Here is a 21,655-nt window from a genome sequence, read left to right as displayed (position 1 = left end):
AGATCTACTGCATGGTTTAAAATTAGAAAAGGTACTTATTTAATCTGCATACTAAGAAAATAATCCAAGAAACTGGTGAAGAAGAACATGACATCAGGAATGGAGGAAGACTCATTAACAACCTGTGATATGTTGATGACACAACCTTGCTTGATGAAAGTGAAGATGACTTGAAGTGCTTACTGATGAAGATCAAAGACGACACAGCCTTCAGTATGGATTACACCTCAACATAAATAAAACAAAAATCCTCACAATTTGGACAAATAATCAACATCACGATAAACAGAGGAAAGATTGAAGTTGTCAAGGATTTAATTTTTCTTGGATCCACAATCAATGCCCATGGAAGCAGCAGTCAGGAGATGAATTGACTGCACTGGGTAAATCTGCAAAAGACCTCTTTCAAGTGTCAAAGAGCAAAGATGTCACTTTGAAGACTAAGATGTGTGTGACCCAAACCATGATATTTTCAATAGTCTTACATGCATGTGGAAGGTGGATAATAATTAGGAAGACCCAAGAAGAATTGATGCATTTAACTGTGGTACTGGTGAACCATGGACTGCCAGAAGAACAAGCAAATCTGTCCTGGAAGAAGTAGGCTTGAATGTTTCTTAAAACAGAGAATGGCCAGATTTCATTTCATGTACTTTGGTTATGTTGTCAGAAGGGACCAGTCCCTGGAGAGGATATCACGCTTGGTAGAGGGTGAGCAAAAAAGAGGAAGACCCTCAGTGAGAAGCACTGACACAGTAGCTGCAATGATGGGCTGAAGCACAGAAACACTTTGAGGATGGTGCAAGACTTGGGAGTGTTTTGTTCTGGTGTACAGCTGTGAGTCGGGACTGACTTGACAGTACCTATGAACAACACACAATAAAGTCAAGGACTATGTCTTATTCATTTTGGGGTCCTAGCAGTGGTTAAAGTGCTCTGTTGTTAACTGAAAGGTCAATGATTCGAACCCACCAGTTGCTCAATGGGAGAAAGAGGTGGCAGTTTGCTTCCATAAAGTTTTACTGTCTTGGAAACCTTATGGGATAGTTCTCCTCTATCCTATTGAGTTGCTATAAGTCAGAATTGACTCAATAGCAGTGAGTTTGGTGTTTTTTTATGGTTTTATAGGGTCAACAGAGAAAGACCTGGAGATCTAGTCCCATAAATATGACTGCCTAGTAAACCCCATAGGAGCTCTGGTAGCATAGTGCCTAAGGCACTTGACTGCTAACCAGAAGGCTGGCGGTTCAAACCCACCAGCCACTCCTCAGAAGGAAGGTTGGGCAGTCCTACTTCTGTAGTGATACTGCCTCGGAAACCCAAGGAGGGGTCGCTATGAGTCGGGGGCGACTCGATGGCAAATAACAACAACAACAACAGTAAACCCCATGGGGGCAGTTCTACTCTGTCATAAAGAGTCGGAGTTGGCTAGATAGCACAGAACAACAACTCAGGATCCATGGAGTCCCTGGATGGCACAAATGGTTAAGTACTTGGCAAACTTGGTTGGTGGTTTGAACCCATGCAGAGAAAGACCTATTGATTTACTTCTGAGCTCCCTATGGAGCTCAGTTCTATTCTGGAACACATGGCATGAGTTATAATGGATTTCTTGGCAACCAGTATGGTTTTAGAATGGGGCCAATGAAGTCCCTGGATGGTGCAAACAATTAAGTGTTCGGTTGTTAACCACAAGGTTCGTGGTCCAAGTTCAAATGAGGATTCAGAGTAACAAACTTAGTATCATCATCCTCCATTTGTCATTTCTTTTCTAGAACCTGACTCGTCTCTCAAAATGACTATTGAATATCTCCACATGAATGGTCCAGATACCATTTCAAATAATATAATTCAAAATAAAACTCATCATTTTCTCCTCCCTACTACCTTCTCTGATCTCTCATCTCTCCCCTCCCTCTCCGAAATGTCTCTTGAATCTGCCCCCTTCCTATTTTACTGCTGCTGCTGTTTCTGATCTTATTCTCACTGCCCTAGATTATTGTTCCATTCTTCTAGAATCTCCCCCTTCCATCTCCTACTTTATTGTTTTGCTTTTTAAAGTTTTATTGTGATTTGGGTGAATGTTTAAAGAGCAAATTCATTTTCCATACAGCAGTTCATACAGATTTTGTTTCCTGACATTGCAATTTCCCACAATGTACCAACTCTCTTCCCATTTCCTCCCTATAGTTACCTCTTCACTGTGTCTTTTTGTCCTATGCATTTATCTCCCTGGAGCTATCTCCCTGCACAAATACTGCCCTCTGATCTCCCATGATTGATCATTCTAAGGAGTTTATCTACCTGATGTAAATGTTCACCCTATATGCCTGCCTACTATTTGGCCAGAAGCCACAAGAATGAATTCAGTTCCAGACCTGAAGGGTAACTAGGGGCCATAGTTTTGGGGGTCTCACCAGGCTCTATCAGACCAGTAAACCTGGTCGTCTTCTTCTTATTATTATTATTTTGAGTCTTGTTCCACATTGTCCTCCCACTCTATTGAGGATCTCCTACACTGATCCCTTTCTGAGTGGTTGACAGTGGTAGCTGGGCACCATCTAGTTCTTCTGGTCTCATGGTCACATAGGCTGAGGTTTTCATGGTCCACTAGTTCCTTGGACTAATTGTTTCCATGCGTCCTTGGTTTGTTTCATTCTTCCTTGCTCTAGATGAGGAAAGACCCATTGTTGTATCTAGATGGCTGCTCGCAAGCTTTTAAGAACCTAGTCAGCACTCACCAAAGTAAGATGTAGCACAATGTTTTTGTGTAGTATGTTATGCCAATTGATCTTTCCATCTCCTACTTTAAAAAAAAAAAAAAAATCTACTGCCTTTTGAAAATCACTCTTATCAAATCATTAAGAAATTATGCCCCTTAGACAATTAAAATAGTCTTTATTCCTTAGTTTAATATTAAAGTGCTTGATAGTTTCACCCAATTTACCTTTGTTCCAGCCTCATTTCTACCTCACCTCACCTCTTCCCTTTTCACACACTAGGTCCCAGTGACCCCATATTGCTCTGAGTTTGTTTTGGCTCCCCGGGTACTCTGTCACTTTAAATTCTAGTAATCTTCTTAAGTCTCAATGCAAACATTGTATCACCTACTGAAGCTTACTCTGGCCCCTCTAGTCAGAATTTATCATTATCTCACCATATTGTTTAAACCTATCATTTTTCATTTAAGTGAAATACAGTGGATGTTATGATATTTTTTGTACACATCTGCCTCCCCTATAGAACTATTTATTCCATAATATCAGAGATCATCTTGTTTTTCTTTGAATCTCTCCATGCTCAGTCTAGGGATCTGCTCATAGTAAGTACTTTTGTTGTACAGTCAGTATCCAAACCTCACGGTATCAACACACCAAGACTTGAATTTTCATTTGAATATGAATTCACAGAAGAAAGGAGTACTTTCTGAGGTAGTGACATTTGTAAGATGACTATAAGCACACCAGAAGATCCTCCCTTCTTGGAGGAGAAGGCAGGGACAAGCAGGATTCTAAGACTGTTATTCCTGATCCTCACTTTTTAGCACTAGTTTCCCCCCATTCTTTGATAAGAAGAGTACCATATACCACAATGCATTGTGCCCCAGGTATTAAAAGCAACCTCTGGCTGTGACAGTGAGGAAAGTATCAGTATCTTTTTTAGGGACACAATAGGTTATCTGCAGTTACAGTAAAAGGATTGTGTAAGATCCAGTGGAGAGTTCAGTGAAAGGGGCTCAGACAAATCAGCCTCTCAAGGTTGTCCAGCTCTTCTGCCACACTCTAGGCATGTGTCATACTGGTGTTCTCAAAATTGCTGCTGTAGGTCATTCACCCTAAAGAAACATCTACTTTTCTATACATAATGAGCACACAAACTTTCCATTCATATATCAGAGGGCTTCTATCCTGATACCTGGTTCCCGTTGACTTACCATCATGATGTTTGTTCCATATTTCTTTTCCAAGTCTTCACTGCTGAGTTTGTGGTCATCCTGAAATCCATGAAAGGAAGAACAGAGTGAATTAGATACTTCCCAAAGACCCAAACACTGAGTGCTAACCAGCCCATGAAAGCTGGAAATAGTACTGAGGATGGGAGAGGAAGTATGGGAGAAAAAGAAAAAAATTCATTTTCTCAAGTGACTGTTGCAGAAAGGGACTGGCACTGCTTCAAGAGAGTCTTGTCCTAACTCATGGGCTAGGGAATCTTCTGGCCATCCCTGAAGAGTTCAGACTTAATTTGTCACTTACCACTTAGTAGCTGTCCTTAGATTTTATCAACAAAGTAATACATATCACCTCATTGTTGATTTCCAGCACATGTAAGTCCAAAGATACTTGTCTTCCAGGTACTAGCTATCAGCATACTTAATTCAGACCCAAATTCTGAGATTAGTTGAGGAGAACAAGCAATACCAAACCAGGCCAACTGTATTTTACTCAATGACTTGCTTGAGTAACAACCAAGATCATATGTTCTGACAACTTATCCATACAGGCCCAGATGGGTATCCCTGTCACCAAGAAGCATTCCTTTCCTTATTCATGGAACTCAGTAGGTCCCTGATTAGAGAAACCCACAGACTAAAAACTTGACAAATAATGCCAGTATGACCCACACTTGCTAATTCAACCATGGAGTCAGTAGACTGTTGTTGTGTGGCATTGAGTTGATCATGACTCATTGCAACCCTATACTAAAGCAGCATTTTTCACTCTTAGTACTATTGACATCCTGGACTGGACAATTTTTTGCTGTGGGAGGCTATCCTGGACATTGTAGGATGTTTAGCAGTATCCATGATCTCTACCCCCTAGATGGAAGCAGCATCCTTCCCTGAGTTGTGACTCAGAAAATGTCTCCAGAAGTAGCCAAATGTTCCCTGGGGGTGAGGATAAGGGACTCACCACTCCTCCCTCATTGGGAACCACTGGGACTAGGAACTTCTTCCTGTACCAGAAACCTAGGTTAAGCCTTCCTTATCTCACCTTTCTTAAGCCAGAGCTCAGAAACGACAAAATTTATTTATCCTTGTTTATCCCTATGGCTGATCCTTAAATTCCTGACTGTCTGAAACAAATATTTACACTGGTGTTGGTACCAGAACCATCTCTTCTCTTAACTATGTGGGAAAGAGTTTTATATTGCATTAGAAGATAAAAGGCCTATTATTTCTATTTATTTATTTAATTTTTGCTTCTTGTCCTCTCAGAATCTGCTTGGCTCATTCATTCATTCTAACAATTAATTTAATGAGATATTATCAGGTACTCAAAAGATTAAGGCACAGTCCTGATTACTCACTTGAGGTCCACAGATAAAACAACCAGCGCAAAGTACAGCACAGTGAGGAAGGCTGAAACGAAGGCTGGAGGGGCCCCTCACTGAAAACTATAAAACCTTCACAAGCTGACAGGCTTGATTAAAACAGACTTTAATCTTAGTGACCAACTCACTGTATTTCCCTCCTTTATCACTTTCTTTCAAGTAAATAGTATAGCCAGCCTTTTTTTCACATGTGCTGAGTTCTTTAGATTTGCCATTTCCAATTATGTATTTTCTAAGTATAACCCTCTCCCATGACTAGTTTCAGCTGAGAACTATAACCTACAAGATGACCCTGAGAAAGTTAACACCAAGCTTTGGAGCAAACAAGATAAAGGAGAAACTGAGATATCCTTGGTGGCCCGAGAGGCCTGAGGGTGCCCAGTCCCATATTCTCCCCCCTTGTAGAGTTCATCTTTCTAGGCAGGCATAAGGTACCTGAAAGACTCTTCTCCTGACCAAGGATGGTTTCTATCACTGACCTGAAGAAGAGCAGAGAGGTCGCAAAGCAACAACAACCTGTCTCAATAACAAGAAGGAACCATTATCAGCATCCCTCAAGCCCTCCTACACCCTTAGCCCAATTCCCTTTAAAAACTCTGACAATTTCCCAGCTCGAGGAGACAGACACTTCAGAGAAAAGATTCTCACTGTCTCCTTGAGTATCAAAACTCAATAAACCTTTTGCTTTTTCTCTTTAACCAGTTGTGATCACTGGCTCTTCACAACAAGGCATGAGGACCTTGTTTTCCTATAACAACCATATACTAAGCTCTGTTGTTGTTGTTATGTGCTGTCGAGTCGGACCCGACTCATAGTGACCCCTCCTTGGGTTTCTGAGGTATCACTACAGAAGTAGATTGCCCCATCTTCCTTCCGAGGAGTGGCTGGTGGGTTTGAACCACCAGCCTTCTGGTTAGCAGTCAAGTGCTTTATGCGCTATGCTACCAGAGCTCCTATGCTAAGCTCTAGACCTATACTATTGTTTGCACATATGTACTTCACACTTGGAAAAGAGTGTTGCTGTGAAGCCAAATACCTTTCTTCTTTCCTCTAAGCTTGGGCTTCAGGGAGGCATGCATGGGTGTCTTGCCACCCTCTGCTGGCAAGCATGGGTACAGCACAAAGTTGGGTCTTTATTGACCTTTTGCTATTTATTCAGAAGCCAGCAACACTTTGGTTTTTTTAGAGCATTGAGGCTCTAAGCACTGCAGAGGTCAGAATGCAAAAGCATTCAAGCAGTCTGTCACAAATTAAAAGACTTTTTGGAAGGTTAAGGTGCTCTCATGGCACAGTGGTTAAAGCATACATCTGCTAATTTAAAGGCCAGCAGTTCAAACCTATTGGCTGTTCCACTGGAGAAAGATGTGGCAGTCTGCTTCCACAAAGATTTACAGCCTTGGAGACCCTGTGAGGCAGTTCTACTGTGTCCTATAGGGTTGCTATGAGTCTGAATTAACTGGACACCAGTGGGTGTGGTTTGGGTTTTGGTTGAGAGAAGGTTAGAGAAAAGAAAAGAAAGAAAGATGTTCCTTTCTAAGCGGGGAAGCAGGAGAACACTTTGGTTAATAATGTGCAAAATCTTTCACTATAGTAACTACATGCTTACAAAGTGCTCCAAAAAGGGAGGTGCTCATTGTAATAAACACACACATAATAGATGGACATATATTCATGTTGTAAATTGCAATTCCAAGAAAGAGTAGATATGTTTTCAATCTTAAATGCTAGAGATAAACAGGAAATCATTCTTATTTATTGAGCATCTATTATATGTCCAGTCCTTCTTTATCTGATTTAGTGGTAGGCACTAGTTTTAATTCCTATTTTATAAAAGAGGAAACTGAAGCTTAAATCAAACTAGGATTTAAATTCAGTTAATCCAGTTTTAGGGCTTGTGTTCTTAAATGTCTGTCTACCTATCTTATTTCTCATGGTCACTTTATACTCAGAAACCTATCAAAGTCTAATGGCTTTGGTTGTCCTCCACAGGGTCTGGCTCAAATAGTTTTACTTTACTGGCTAAAAACTGGCAATTGGTTACTTACATCTCACTTAAACAGCCAGGGAAGAAAGAGGTTGGAAACTTCTCCCTCTGAGTTCTACCTCAGAGTGTCTCCAAGCAGAATACAGGAAATCTGCATAGGGCCTGACTCTCTGACAGATGTTAACACAGTTAAAAAAAAAAAAAAACAAGGAAACAACTCTCTAGGGAATTTTAAAATCTTTGAGCTGGACCTTTCTTTTGTAAGACAGACAAGCTCTCAGGAGGGCAGTAGTCAGTCAGTGGGACTCATTTATCTTAGGCTACTGACCAGATCAAGTTCTTCCTTAATCTCCTCTTTCTGATGATTCTTTTTGCAGTTCCAATGCTTGTTCTTCAGGCCACTGTGCTTCTCCTTGCCATCCCCCTTTTCTGTTTTCTCCTTGTCTTTAGTTCCACTGAGCTCCACAGAGTAAATTTCTGATGTCTTCTGAAAGAGAAACAGGGATAATATTGGCTCCAAGTGGATTTTCTGAAGAGATTCTGAGCCTCTTCTAGTGAGGGGCTCTCTGTAGGTCAGGGACATACATAAACTTCATTTTCTTGGTCTGGAGTGGATAGAGGGAGGAAAACTGATTGTAGGCAGTTTCTCTCCCACCTTCAAGTAACAATTTCCCACCTCTTTCTTTTCTCCTGGAGCTCTGGTGGTGTAGCAGTTAAAACATTTGGCTGCTAACCAAAAGGTCAGTGGTTCAAACCCACCAGCAGCTCCCCAGAAGAAAGATGAGGCAGTCTGCTTCTGTAAAGATTTACAGTCTTGGAAACCCATTGACGTCACTATGACTAGAAATTGAATCAATGGCAGTGAGTTTGTTATTTTGGTTTAGTTCTTTTCTGTGGACAGTTTCTCCCCCCCCCCCCCCCCCCCCCCCCCCCGCCGCCTTCTTTTTGTCCCCTTCCATCTCCTGCTAGTTAGAAGAAAGTTTGGCCTACAGAGCCTCTTTTTAGGGTGATCCTCCCTTGTGGAAAGCAAGTGGAAAATTATTTTTCCCAACTCTAGACAAGCTCCCTCCAAGGAGCTGCAAGGTTTCCCTAGTGCCTTGTTCCCCACAGGCACACCCGATGTGCATGCCCTTTCTTGCCTAGAGGAATGGCCACAGAGATCCTGAACCTCACCTATGCGGACAGGGCAAGCCTACTGGCACAACTCCTCTCAGACCTCATTCCATCCATTTCAAACACCCATTTCCCCAAACACCATCATCGAAAATAGTGCCTAACAGGTGCTATTGGAGCTGGCCTAGAAGTCAGTGGCCCATTCCCGTACAATTGGATTGAATTATTTAACCCAGACCATCCTCGGGTGCGAACCATGGAGTTTTGCACCTGGTAAGTGTCACTCGCTAGTGTGGAGGAGATAAGCTACCTAACCACGTTAAGTCCAGAAACTCACGGCTGTCCAGTCGGATCCTATTTATAAGGACCCTTCCTTGGGTTTGTAGATTGCCCAATCTTCTTTCCCAGAAGTGGCTAGTGGGTTTGAACCGCCAGGCCTCTGATTAGCAGTCAAATGCCTTAGGCTCTACGCCAAATCAGACAATCCACAGTTTCTGTCCCTCCTCCTCCCTCGGGAACGCAGCTTCTCTTCCTTGCCCTTCTGAGCTTCCACTCCCAGCCCCGGCCCGACCCCAGCACGTCTTGTGGGACGCACACACCTTGTCCATGATGCGGAGAACAGGGTGGGTGAAGTCAGCAAGGGTCCGGGCGACTCCGAGGCGCCGAGTTTGGCGCGCTGCGCAGGGCCCGGAACGCTCAGGGCCTTCCTGGCTACAGGCGAGGTCAGCTGCTGCGCGGACCCCCAGCGGACATACCGAGTGGGGCGATGGAATTCGCTCAGGTTCCAGCTGGGATCGCCTGGCCCTGAAGCTTTTAAACCCGCGCGGCCCCGCCCCCTGCACCTGCCTGGCCGGCAGTGGCCCAGGCCAGAGGTGGCAGGAGCGCCCGAGGGCACGCGGCGCCGGGAGGGCGGCCAGGGACCAAGGGAGCCTGAGCCGGAGGAGTAGGGTGCGGCTGCCCGAGGGCAGAGACCCTGAGCCTAGGCACAGAGCTGGCCGGCTCTGGGGCGCAGGGGCCCCAGCAGGACTTCTCAGCAGCCTTAAGCCCTGTGGACACTTGTGAAAGTAAACACTTGTTTTTCTTTTTAAAATTCAATTTGGTTACCAAATAAACGACTTTATAAACATATAACCAGGCTTGGGTGAGGGAAAGGGGTAACGCTTGTTCCTAGCAGCAACTGCTCTCTAAGAAAGTGTCATGGTAACAAATGACTTTTCCTTGTCTGTGAATGGATTTCTTTAGGCAAATGTGGCCTCAGAGTGATTTGGGGGGGTAACAAGAGTCGTTGAATTACTTTGCAGGATCCAGACAAAAATGTAGAGTGCTGAAACAGTTTTGGAGCAAAGAAGAAGGAAGGAGAGATGGGAGAATATAGAGCACCCCAAGGGGTTGTGAGGGTGGGTGGAACCTCCAAGTTCAGGAGCCTAGTGAACTCTGGACAAGGCTGCCTGGTGGCCAAGGCTGAAGATATTTGGTGTGTGTGATGAATGCCTGCTCACTTCACAATTCATCCCTTCCTCTCTCTTTACTTTCCTCCTCCCTTTCCTTCTAATCTTCCTTTCTCCTTCTCCCCTTCTCTTGCTCTCTTCCTTTCATTCGAAAAGGGCAGAATTTCTTCCACTATGCAGCAAGGACACCACCACCAATGAGCCACTTCTTAAAACTAAACCAAACCTTAAGGGACAGGAAGTCTCCATGGGACATCTGTTTTACATATGCACATCACAGAATCTTTAGAGTTGCAGGGGAGGTTAAGTTCTAGCCCAAACTCAAGCAGCAATGGACTTCTAGGGAGGTCTGTGTGGTACCTTTCCACCACTTCTCCTGTGGAGATGCTCTTCAAAGCGAAACTTAGTAGAGAAAGTAAGTGATATAGATACGAAACTGCTTGCTGGCAATTCAAGAAGTTTTGCAGGCACAGGTGGCTGTCACTCCCATCAGTGGTTCACCCGCTCCAATTCTTTGGACAGATATGGAGTAGAGATTCCAGATGCCCAGAAAGATGTTCCTAAACTTAAGTCCCAGTCAAGCTCTAAGCACAGAAAACCCAGCTTCATTTAGACTCAGAAAACCCAGCTTTATTTGGACTTGATTAGGAGATAGAAGAATGGAAGTTGCCTTGAAGACAGAGGAGTCCTCCTCACCTTGCCGTGACCACCATACATGCATAATATAGGCACCTGGAGTAGTCTAAACATGGTACAACTATGAAATGGATTTCCCCTCAGAAATCTCTGCTCAAAGCTTTTTGGTCTCAAGGGTTATCATCTACATTGTTCTGGGCAATGTGCCCTGAATACAAAAGTCTCTAACTTCTAATGACCTTCCTTGAGTTGGCTGTAAAGCTAGGCTATAATGTGGACACTTTCACTGCCACTCATGTCCTCAAACTGCAGCTTCTACTTGAGGGTGGGTTTTCCTGTCTTTCAAAAGAAGCCTTCCATGTCAAGGGTCTCCTCTGGGATTGTTCTAACTGATAAATATTATATATTTGGGACAGGCTGACATGATATGTGTGACTATTCCTAGATAATTTTTAATCAATTAATACTTTTAATGTATTTGAATCTATACTAGACGTAGGGGTGGTGGGGAGAAATGGTTTTAAAATAGTCATTCTCTGTCTTCTAGGAAATTACACTTGAGTTGGAGAGGTAAAATTCATGAATAAACAATAGTAAATGACCCAAGAGAGAAAATTTAGCACAAAAGAATACAGAGCCTAAGTACTTTACAAATTTAAAGAAGAGAGTTCTTTGGTGGAGATGGCAAGATTTTTGTTACTTATAATTTTTTAGATCATTTTCCTATTCCTTTGCACCTTCAAGAAATGTAGGGAGAGAGACAGAAAGAGTAGCTGAGTTAGAGACTTTTGTTTGTTGATTACTTCTGGTGGCTCAAAGGCACACTATGTATAGCCAGAGTCTAGTAGAAAGGACTCACACCTCATCTCCCTCATCTGGGTTATGAGGTGTCAATTTGAGGATTCGAAGTATAGGGAAGAGAATCAAGGTAATAATGGGAAGAGGAAGATTCACTTCCTGCTTCATATCTGGGTTGGCTGGTACCTCTACTGTCCACCCTTCCTCATCCTCTTTGGATTCCTCTCCTACACACACTTGATTGTTCCTCACCCAGGAGCCACCCCACACACCTGTGTCTACTCATCTTGCCAGACTATGATGAGGCCAGAATTTCTCTACTGACTGAGGGCCTCCTAAAGTTGGAGTTAAAATGAAAAAAAAAAAAGAGAAAACTTTAGCTAAGTACAAATCTACACTGTTTCCAATTTCTTCATTTATAGGAAATCCTGATATTAACATCCTACAGAAAGAAGAGAAAATAGCACTTGTACTATAGTGATGATTCTACCTGGGGCTGTTAAAAACAATGAAGAGAGAGCAGTGGAGGCTTTTGGAGTCAGATAAAGGCCTTCAGTATGTCAGATAGTGGCCACTGGGGCCAATATATGGGGAACGTGTACATAGCTCCATTAAAAAGTACCCATTAGCTGGGATAATTTAGGTTACTATAGTGTTTATTCTCTGTGACCTATTCTGAGTAATAAAATACTTTTTTTCATAAAATTATCATTTTCCTTTTAAAACATGATTGAAAAAAATTTACTGCATTCTCAAGTTTTTTTATTTTTTGATCTTAGAGTGAAAGTATTTTCTCCGTGTGAATTATCTCCACCTTTACCATGGAAATCAATGGCATAAATGATGTTAGTCATAAAGGTACATTGGACTATGCAAGAATTTGGTCTTCTCATGAGTGAAGTGATGTCCTCTGGTCACCAGTTACCACACTGCCCAGAGAGAGGGAGAAAAAAAACAGACACTCTAATATTTATTTATTCATGAAATGATTATGAGAAGCTTGTTACATTTTTGTAGCACAGGTCCTTCCTCTGAAAGACTTGTTGGGGTGGTAAGACACATAATCCCCAAATTAGAATATTAACTAACATAAGATATGTCACAAGCCAGTAAATGACCCAATGCTGAGTCAGTGGTTCAGACATGAAGTTTCCAGAGGAGCAGAGGAGGAATGAGCTGTATGAAATTGAATGATGGGGAGCTTCTTGAAGTAGGTCAGGTTGAAGTAATTTCCAAGGAAATGTAACCTTTAGTCTTGAAGAGAAGAGAAGTGCATACTCTACTCAGGCAAGGAGTGAGAGAGAAGCAAAGAGGAGGGGAATGGCTGATGCAAAGATGGGAGGTGGAAGTAGGAATGAACATGGAAGTCAAGTGGACCTGGGAACTGGGACAGATGGGCTCCCCAGGGAGTAGCAGGAGATAAGGCTGTCAAAATGGGACTATGCAGGACCTTCAAGACCAGAGCGAGGGGGTTGAGTTTTAGCCCTTATGCCTTGGAGAACCATTGAGAATGAAAGTAGCATGATGGAGACAACATTGTGGGGAATGTGCTCTCATTCTCCTATAGCAAAACACAATTTCCCTCCTGACTCTCAAGTTGGGGGTTTGCAGAGTTTCAGCATGAACTAAACTCCCTTTTTTTTTTTTTTTTTCTTCCCTAGGCCCTGCCTGTGAGCTCACTGAAGCCAGGCAGGGAAGCTGGCTGCTTTAGCTACCTGTATTCCAGCAGCCTGAATTGTCTCTAAGCAACTTTTAATTCAGATAAAAACTCCTTGTTTTGCTGAGTCTTTGAAATAAGACCAGGGAAAGAGCAAATTGTAGCCACCCAATCCAAGTCAGAAAAGTTTATTCTAAATTTCCCCTCCCCATCCCCTAATTTTGTTTTTTTTTTGTTGTTGTTGTTCCAGGGTGAACTGAGCTAGTCTAAGAGCTGTATGGAGATGGGGAAGCTGTGAGACAAAGCAATATAATAAGAGAACCTGGCTGCTTCACCCACAAAGATTAACTTCAACTTCATAGTAACTTTGTTGTTGTTGTTGTTATGTGCTGTGAAGTCGGACCCGACTCATAGTGACCTCTCCTTGGGTTTCCGAGATGGTATCACTATGGAAGTAGATTGCCCAACCTTCCTTCCGAGGAGTGGCTGGTGGGTTTGCACCGCCAGCCTTCTGGTTAGCAGTCAAGTGTCTTAGGCACTATGTTACCAGAGCTCCCAAATAACTTTAATGTGCTGGAATTCCAAAATGATGCCATAACGAAACCCAAACCCACAACAATAGAGTCGAGTCCAACTCATAGTGACCACATAGGACAGAGTACAACTGCCCCATAGTGTTTCCAAGGCTGTAAATCTTTAAGGAAGCAGATTACCACATCTTTCTCCCATGGAGCACCTGGTGGGTTCAAACATTTTCATTAACAGCTGAATGCCTTAAACAAGGTGCCACCAATGATGATGTACATTAACAAATAGAGTTTGACATTTGACACTTTTTTTCAGTGATGTTAATAGAGTAGTTTAGTTCATCATCCCAAATTTTCATCCTTGATCTGTCCCTTGTGAGATGCCTGCTTAGGTTTTTGGGTGTATCAGAAGAACAACCTTGCCCATATGTTCCATATAAACCACACACAGAGGATGAGCACTTGGTTATCTTAGTTGTCTCTTTCTCTCTGATGTACTTTATATACTGTCTGTGATACTCCAACCTCTTAAGTCAGGATGAGATAAGTTGGTCTAGCTCTATGAACATGTCTATCCAGGGATCAGTACTTCAAAAGATTAAATCATCCCTTAAGCAAATGGGAAAATGAGAGAGGGCACTGCCTACATTTCTGGTCTTCTTCACATCATGTTAGCTTGTGCTGATCCAGAAAAGTGCACAGAAAGAGAATATGCCACAGTCCAGTCAGGAGTTAAAAACAAGAAAGACACTTCAGGCATTTTGTATACATATCTGAGAAAAGGAAAAATGTAAAATGATCTGTGCTATCAAGAGTGGCATGGTGCCTAAGGCACTTGACTGCTAATCAGAAGGTTGACAGTTCAAACCCACCAGACACTCTGTGGAAGGAAGATGGGGCGATCTACTTCAATAAAGATTTACCATCTTGGAAACCCAATGGGGTCAGTATGAGATGGAATCGACTTGATGGCAGTGGTTTCTTTTTTGTTTGTTTGTTTATATCAAGAAACAACAAGGTACAAGGTACCAGCTCACCCTATTAGAATGGCAATGACAGAGAAATAAAAGGAAAACAAAAGGCGCTGGAAAGATTGTGAAGAAACTGAAACCCTCATCCATTACTGGTGGGAGTGTAAAATGCTATAGTTACTGTAGAAAACAGTTTGATAGTTCTTCAAAAAGTTGAGCATGGAACCATGTGACTTAGAAATTCTGATCCTAGGTATATACACAGAGGTGAAGGCAGGAACACAAATAGAAACTTGTGTACCAATGATTATTTCAGCATTTTTCAGAATAGCCAAAAAGTGGAAACAACCTAAATGTCCATCAACACATGAATGGATAAACAAAACATGGTACCAACACACCATATTCATATTCACCCATAAAGAGAAATGATGTACCATTACATGCCACAACCTGGACAAGCCTTGAAAACATCACACTGAGTGAAATAAGTTAGTTGCAAGAGGATAAATATTGAATAATCCCACTTATATGAAATAAGCAAATGTATAGAAACCAAAAATCGTTAGTGTTTACCAAAAGTAGGAGTGAAGGAGGAAGAGGAGTTTTTGCTCAGGGACATTGAGTTATGCTAGAATGATATGGACAAGGATAGCGAGAATGATTGCACAACTTGAAGAATGTAATCAATGTCACTGCACTGTTCATGCAGAAACTGTTGAGATGGTGTGTGTATTGTTATAAATATTTGACCACAATTGAAAAAAACAAAAACAAAAAACTAGGCTGCTGTTTGACTGCAAATTCTACTGGGAAGTTCAACCAAGAGAGGGGTGAATAATAGAGATTCTGAAATTTATCCACCTGTCAAACAGATGAGGCAACACATTAGATCTGTTCTATAAAGTGTGTCTAGGTATGTGGGGGTCCCAGAAATGTTAAAAGAACCACATAACACCCTCAGCAGAGTCTATGCAGGAGGAGACAGTGGGACATTTATGTATGATTTTGTCATGGCTGTCAAAGTGTCCCTTAGGAAATAAAGCCACTAACTGCTGAGAGGTGATATGTTTTAGTTAACAGGAAACCTGCTTGATTACAGACTGGGAATTAGGCATAATGAAGAAAGGCTGGACAAGCTGCCTTTATTCATTTACTGATGACACAGAATAGGACCTGTCTCAGGTATACGAAAAGAATAAATTAAAATTCATAGAGGGACTCCTTAGCACTGGAATTTGAATTTGAGGACATTTCATATTATAGGATACTAAAGTATTTTACATGTCGTTGTTAGCTGCTATCGAATCAGCTCCTGACTCATGGCAATCTTGGCCACAATAGAATGAGACACTGCCTGGTCCTATGTCATCCAGTGATTGATTGCAGATCAGACCCATATGGTTTATGTTGGCTGATTTTCAGAAATCATTAGGCAGTCTCCCTAGTCTATCTTAGTTTGGAAGCTCTGCTGAAACCTGTTCAGCATCATAGGAACACACAAGCCTCCACTGACAGATGGGTGGTGACTGCACTTGAGGTGTATTGGCCAGAAATCAATCTCTGGTCTCCCGCATGGAAGAGAAGTATTTTACTAATGTCACTCACCTGAAGTATTTCATTTAGGTCCTTCAAAGTGTCTTCTTAAAGGAGAGTGTGTATAAAAAGAAAATATGGTGAGATTGAAATCAGCTCTGTGAATCTTCACAGAGAGTGAATTAAGCAGCTTCCAATGTTCTGTGTCTTGAACTTTTGTAACATGCAGCCAGCATGGAGGCTTATTTCAGAGTCATGGGGTGGCTGGTATATTCTTAAGTCTAATATTGTCACCAGCTCCCAGGCACCACCATGCTTTATCAGTTTTCATACAAGAGTTTTCTTAGACTTTACACTGACTTTTTTTCCATCCTTGTTCTTTTTTCTCTGTTAGGGTTGTTACATATAGTTATATTTCAGACAAGCAACATATAACTTTTTAGTATGTCTCAAATATTGCATATCAAAAAACCCAAACCCACTGCCCTTGAGTTGATTCTGATTCATAGCGACAACCATCGGGTTTCTGAAGTGGTTAATCTTTACCAAAGTAGATTGCCCCATCTTCTTTCCACAAAGTGGCTGGTGGGTTTGAACCACCAACCTTCTGGTTAGCAGGCAAATGCCTTAGGCATTGCACCCACAGAGTTCCTTATATTGCATATATAATATGGACCAGAGTAGCGACCCCTCCTTGAGTTTCTCAGGCAGTAGGTATCACTATGGAAGTAGATTGCCCAACCTTCCTTCCAAGGAGTGGCTGATGGATTTGAACCACCAGCCTTCTGGTTAGAAGTCAAATGTCTTAAGCACTATGCCCCCAGAGCTCCTAAATATTGCATAGGACATACTTATACTAACAGTTATTCACTGTTTCCATAAAATGGAAATTTAACTGGATGCCTGGTATATTTATTTGCTAGCAAATAAAATTTCCTCTAACTCTTTTGGGGGCCAGTCCTTTGTTGCTGTGTCACCTAGGGACCAGTCTCAGTAACACTTGTCTTCTTCTTTCTAGGCTAAACATTAAAATAAAAACAAATTTGGAGCCCATATGAGCCAGGTTTGCCTAAGATGGTCAACTTGAATGAGTGTGGGAATAGACTTCTTTCTTTCTTCTTTTTTAACTCACTATCTTTTTAGCCAGAAAATTCTTGCCACTGTGCAGGGCTCACATTCTCAGGTCTGAGAAGAATGGTATGGGAATTGAATCCACTCTCAATTTTCAACTTTTAAGGTAACCAGCAGAGGGAGTACATGCCAAAATGACATGCCTGGCTTGAAATGCAGTGCAAGATCATCACCATTGCATTAGAGCTTAAATTCTAAAGCACTTGGTTTGTGCAAGACTGTGGTCTACAGCTGGTGTCCTAACTCTATGTTGAGTCTCAATAATTTTTGAGTCTGAATAATTTTGAGTCTGAATAATTTCAGATGCCATGTGAGTTCTTTTATTTTAAATTTTATTATGCTTTGGGTGCAAATTTACAGAGCAAGATTTGTTTTACATTCAACAGTGTCATGTACATTTGATTTCACTCCCCAGTTACCATCCCCGATCATAACAAACTCTCCTCCCCTCCCATCCCTGTGATGATCCCCTCCTTGTGCCCTTCTTTTTTTTTTATTGGCTGTAATTTTTTTTTTTTTTTAAGAGCTGGTTTTACATTCAACGTGATGTGTACATCTAGTTTCATTCCCCATTTACCATGTCCAACTCTAACCCAGTCTCCTGCCCTCCCTACTCTGCAACACTCCCCCTGTGCCCCTCATATTTATGCACTCCTGTTTGTCCTGTATTTCGTCAATTTGAATGTTGGTTGTCTGGTGTTCCGTGGTCTATTGCTCTAAAGGATGTATTACCATGGAGTATGTGGGTGCAGCATTCTGGGTTGAGTGGTCTGCGTGTACATCTTGTTAACTATTGGGCTGAGAGCTAGCTCCTGGGGGTGGGTTTTCTTCCAGGGGCAGAATGTACTCCAGGGCCATAGTATTGGCCATATTTCATCTGACAAGTAATTCTGGTCACTATTGAGTTTTTGGATTTTGTTCCACATTTTCCCTCCCATTTTATCCAGGATCTTCAGATTTGATCCTTTCCTGAGTGGTTGGCATTGGTAGCCAGGCACCATCTAGTTCTTCTGGTCTCTTTTATTTTATTTTAAATTTTATTGTGCTTTGGGTGCAAATTTACAGAGCAAATTTTGTTTTACATTCAGCAGTGTGGTGTACATTTGATTTCACTTGCCAATTACCATCCATCTTGTCCTAGGGCTGATTGCTTCCAAATGCCCTTTTGTGTGTGTGTGTGTGTGTGTGTGTGTGTGTTCTTCCTCACTTCCGATGCTAGGAGACGGTTAGCTGCATCTTAGATGGCCGCTTGAAAGCTTTTAAGACCCCAGTTGCTACTCTCCAATGTAGAATGTGGAACAAGGCTTTTATGTATTTTGTTGTACCAATTGAGTCTGGTGTCCCCCAGTAGTATGGTCCTGAGACGGTAGATCTGTTGGAACTCACACCCATAGCACCTGGTTGTCTGTTAGGGATTACTCTGTGTCTATCTTCTATTGTTTTTGTAAGGACTGCAGGCATTTTGTATCGCTGGTGCCTGTGCAAGATTAGCCTCAGCTGAATCTATCCTTGGTATAGAGTATACTTCTGTTTCCTGACCCCATCTGATCATCTCAGGTGTTTATGTGTTTATCTGTAGCTTGGTGTTTGGTGTTAATGGCAAATGCAGTATTGTGGTCACATTGGTTGGTATTAGCATCTGTTGTCTATCTCTTAAGTGCACAATTCAGTGTCCTCCCATTCCCTAATGTTATCAGATCCTTCCCATATTTCCCTACCCATGTCAGTGTGTAGGCCCCAATTAGCCCAAAATTAATCCCTTCTTTTCCCTCCCCATCCCGGTAACCTACTAAGTGCATTCCCTTTCCCATCCAAACCCTTCTTTGTCTTTTTACAGTAATGGGCTCATACAGTACTTGTCTTTCTGCAAATGACTTATTTCACTCAGAATAATGTCCTCTAGGTTCATCCATGTTGCGAGATGATTCGCATATCCCTCATTGTTCTTTAATGTAGCATAGTATTCCACTCCTCGCAAGGAAAGTTGGGCAATCTACTTCCATAGTGATACTGCCTGGGAAACCGAAGGAGGGGTCGCTGTGAGTCTGGTACCATTCCACGGCACATAACAACAACAACAGTATTCCATTGTGGGCATGGACCATAATTTGGTTATCCACTCATCCATTGATGGGCATTAGGTTGTTTCCATCTCTTTGCTATAGTGAATTGTGCTGCAATGAACATAGGTGTACATATGTCTGTTCGTGTGCTATCTCTCACCTCTTTAGGATATATTCCTAGTAATGGAATTTCTGGGTCAAATGGTACTTCTATTTTCAGTTTTTTAAGGAAACACCATATTGTTTGCCACAATGGTTGTGCCATTTTACAATCCGACCAGCAGTGCACAAGAGTTCCAATCTCTCCTCAATCTTGCCAGCATTTGTTATTTTCTGACCTGTTGAACTTTGCTGTTATTGCTGGGGTGAGATGATATCTCATTGTTGTTTTGATTTACATCTCTCTAATGATTAATGGTGGGAGCTCTGGTAGCATAGTGCCCGAGGCACTTGACTGCTAACCAGGAGGCTGGCGGTTCAAACCCACCAGCCAGTCCTCGGAAGGAAGGTTGGACAATCTACTTCTGTGGTGATACTGCCTTGGAAATCCAAGGAGGGGTCTCTATGATTCGGGTCCGACTTGACGGCACATAACAACAACAACAACAATGATTAATGATAGCGAGCAATTTCTCATGTGTTTTTTGGCTGCCTGTATATCTTTGGTGAAGTGTCTGTTAAAGTCTCTTGCCCATTTGTGAATTGGGTTATTTGTCTTTTTGGTATTGATGGGTCTATATGGATGGGTCTATATCTGGACTTTCAATTCTGTTCTATTGGTCTATCTATCATTGTATCAGTATCACACTCTTTTGACCACTGTGGCTGTATAGTAGTTCTTAATATCTGGGAGTGTGAGACCTCTCACTTTGTTTTTCTTCTTGAGAAGTGCTTTGCTAATCTGAGGTCTCTGCCTTTCCATATGAAATTAGTAATTAGTTCTTCCATGTCCTTAAAAAATTTTTGTCGAAATCTGCATCAGGATTGCATTAAATGTATAGATTGCATTGGGTAGTATTGACATTTTCACAATATTTAGTCTACCTATCCATGAACAAGATAGGTTCTTCCATTTATGTAGTGCCCTTGTTGTCTCTTGTAGCAGTGTTTATAGTTTTCTTTGTACAGGTCTTTTGTGTCTCTGGTGAGGTTTATTCCTAGATATTTTATCTTTTTAGTAGGTATTGTAAATGGTATTGTTTTCCTCATATCTTTATCAGAGGTCTCTGTTGGTGTAGAGGAATCCACCTGATTTTTGTATGTTGACCTTGTACTCTGCCACTTTGCTGAACCTCTTTATTAGTTCCAGTAGCTTTTTTATTGAGTCCCTTGGGTTTTCTATGTACAGGATCATATCATCCGCAACTAGAGATAGTTTTAGTTCCTCTTTGCTAATTTGTATGCCTTTTATTTCTCTTTCTTGCCTTATTGCCCTGGCCAGCACTTCCAGTACAATGTTAAATAGAAGTGGTGATAGAGGGCATCCTTGTCTGGTTCCTGTTTATAAGGGGAATGCCTTGAGTCTTTCTCCATTAATAATGATGTTGGCTGTTGGCTTTGCATATATACCCTTTATTATGTTGAGGAATTTCTCTTCTATACCTATTTTGCTGAGAGTTCTACACAGGAATAGATGTTAGATTTTATCAAATGTCTTTTCTGCATTGATGGACATAATCATATGGTTCTTTTCCTTTGTTTTGTTTATGTGGTGGATTACATTGATTGATTTTCTGATGTTGAACTACCTTTGTAAACCTGGTATGAATCCCACTTGGTCCAGGTGTATTAAGTTTTTGATATGTTGTTAGATTCTGTTGGCTAGGATTTTGTTGAAGATTTTTGCATCTATGTTCATGAGGGATATTGGTCTGTAGTTTTCCTTTCTAGTGGTCTTTCCCTGGTTTTGGTATTAGTGTTACGCTTGCTTCATAAAATGAGTTTGGGAGTATTCCATCTTTTTCTATGTTCTGGAATAGCTTCAGTAGCACAGGTGTCAACTCTTCTCTGAATATTTGATAGAATTCTCCAGTGAAGCCATCAGAGCCAGGGCTATTATTTGTGGAAAGTTTTTTTTATGACCTGTTCAATTTGTTCTTTTGATACAGCTCTGTTCAAATTTTCTATCTCTGAGTGAGATAGTTAGGTAGGTCTTATGATTCTAGAAACTTGTCCATCTCTTCTATGTTCTCAAATCTGTTGGAGTACAGTTTTTCATAATATTCTGTCAGTATCTTTTTTATTTCAGTTGGTTCTGTTGTGATGACACCATTTTTGTTTACAATCATTTGATTTGGATCTTCTCTTTATTTTCTTTTGTTAGATCTGCCAATGGTTTTCTTTCTTTCTTTTTTTTTTTTTTAGTGATTTTTTTTTTTTTTTTTTAATTAGGATTTGGGTGAAGATTTACAGAGTAAATTCACTTTTCATACAGCAGTTCACATATACTTTGTCTCATGT

At 41.5% G+C, this 21,655-nt stretch overlaps 1 protein-coding gene across 1 annotated transcript in view; it reads right to left on the bottom strand.

Annotated features, from left to right (window-relative positions):
• Nucleotides 1–7,855, bottom strand: part of LOC103210048 (potassium-transporting ATPase alpha chain 2) — a 52,075-nt gene extending 44,220 nt beyond the window's left edge. The window contains exons 1-2 of the mRNA XM_007955971.1: nt 7,644–7,855; nt 3,935–3,994 (exon numbers count right to left, since the gene is read on the bottom strand). Coding sequence (XP_007954162.1) covers nt 3,935–3,940 — 6 coding nt within the window. The 5' untranslated portion in view covers nt 3,941–3,994; nt 7,644–7,855. The remainder of the gene's footprint in view (nt 1–3,934; nt 3,995–7,643) is intronic.
• Between the last annotated feature and the right edge of the window lie 13,800 nt (nt 7,856–21,655).

The sequence above is a fragment of the Orycteropus afer genome, unplaced genomic scaffold (genome assembly GCF_000298275.1).
Source record: "Orycteropus afer afer isolate SDZICR_OR568_19922 unplaced genomic scaffold, OryAfe1.0 scaffold00561, whole genome shotgun sequence".
Classification (NCBI taxonomy): Eukaryota; Metazoa; Chordata; class Mammalia; order Tubulidentata; family Orycteropodidae; genus Orycteropus; species Orycteropus afer.
The sequence above is the reverse complement of the archived record's forward strand: the minus strand, read 5'-3'. Positions and strand labels throughout refer to the sequence as shown.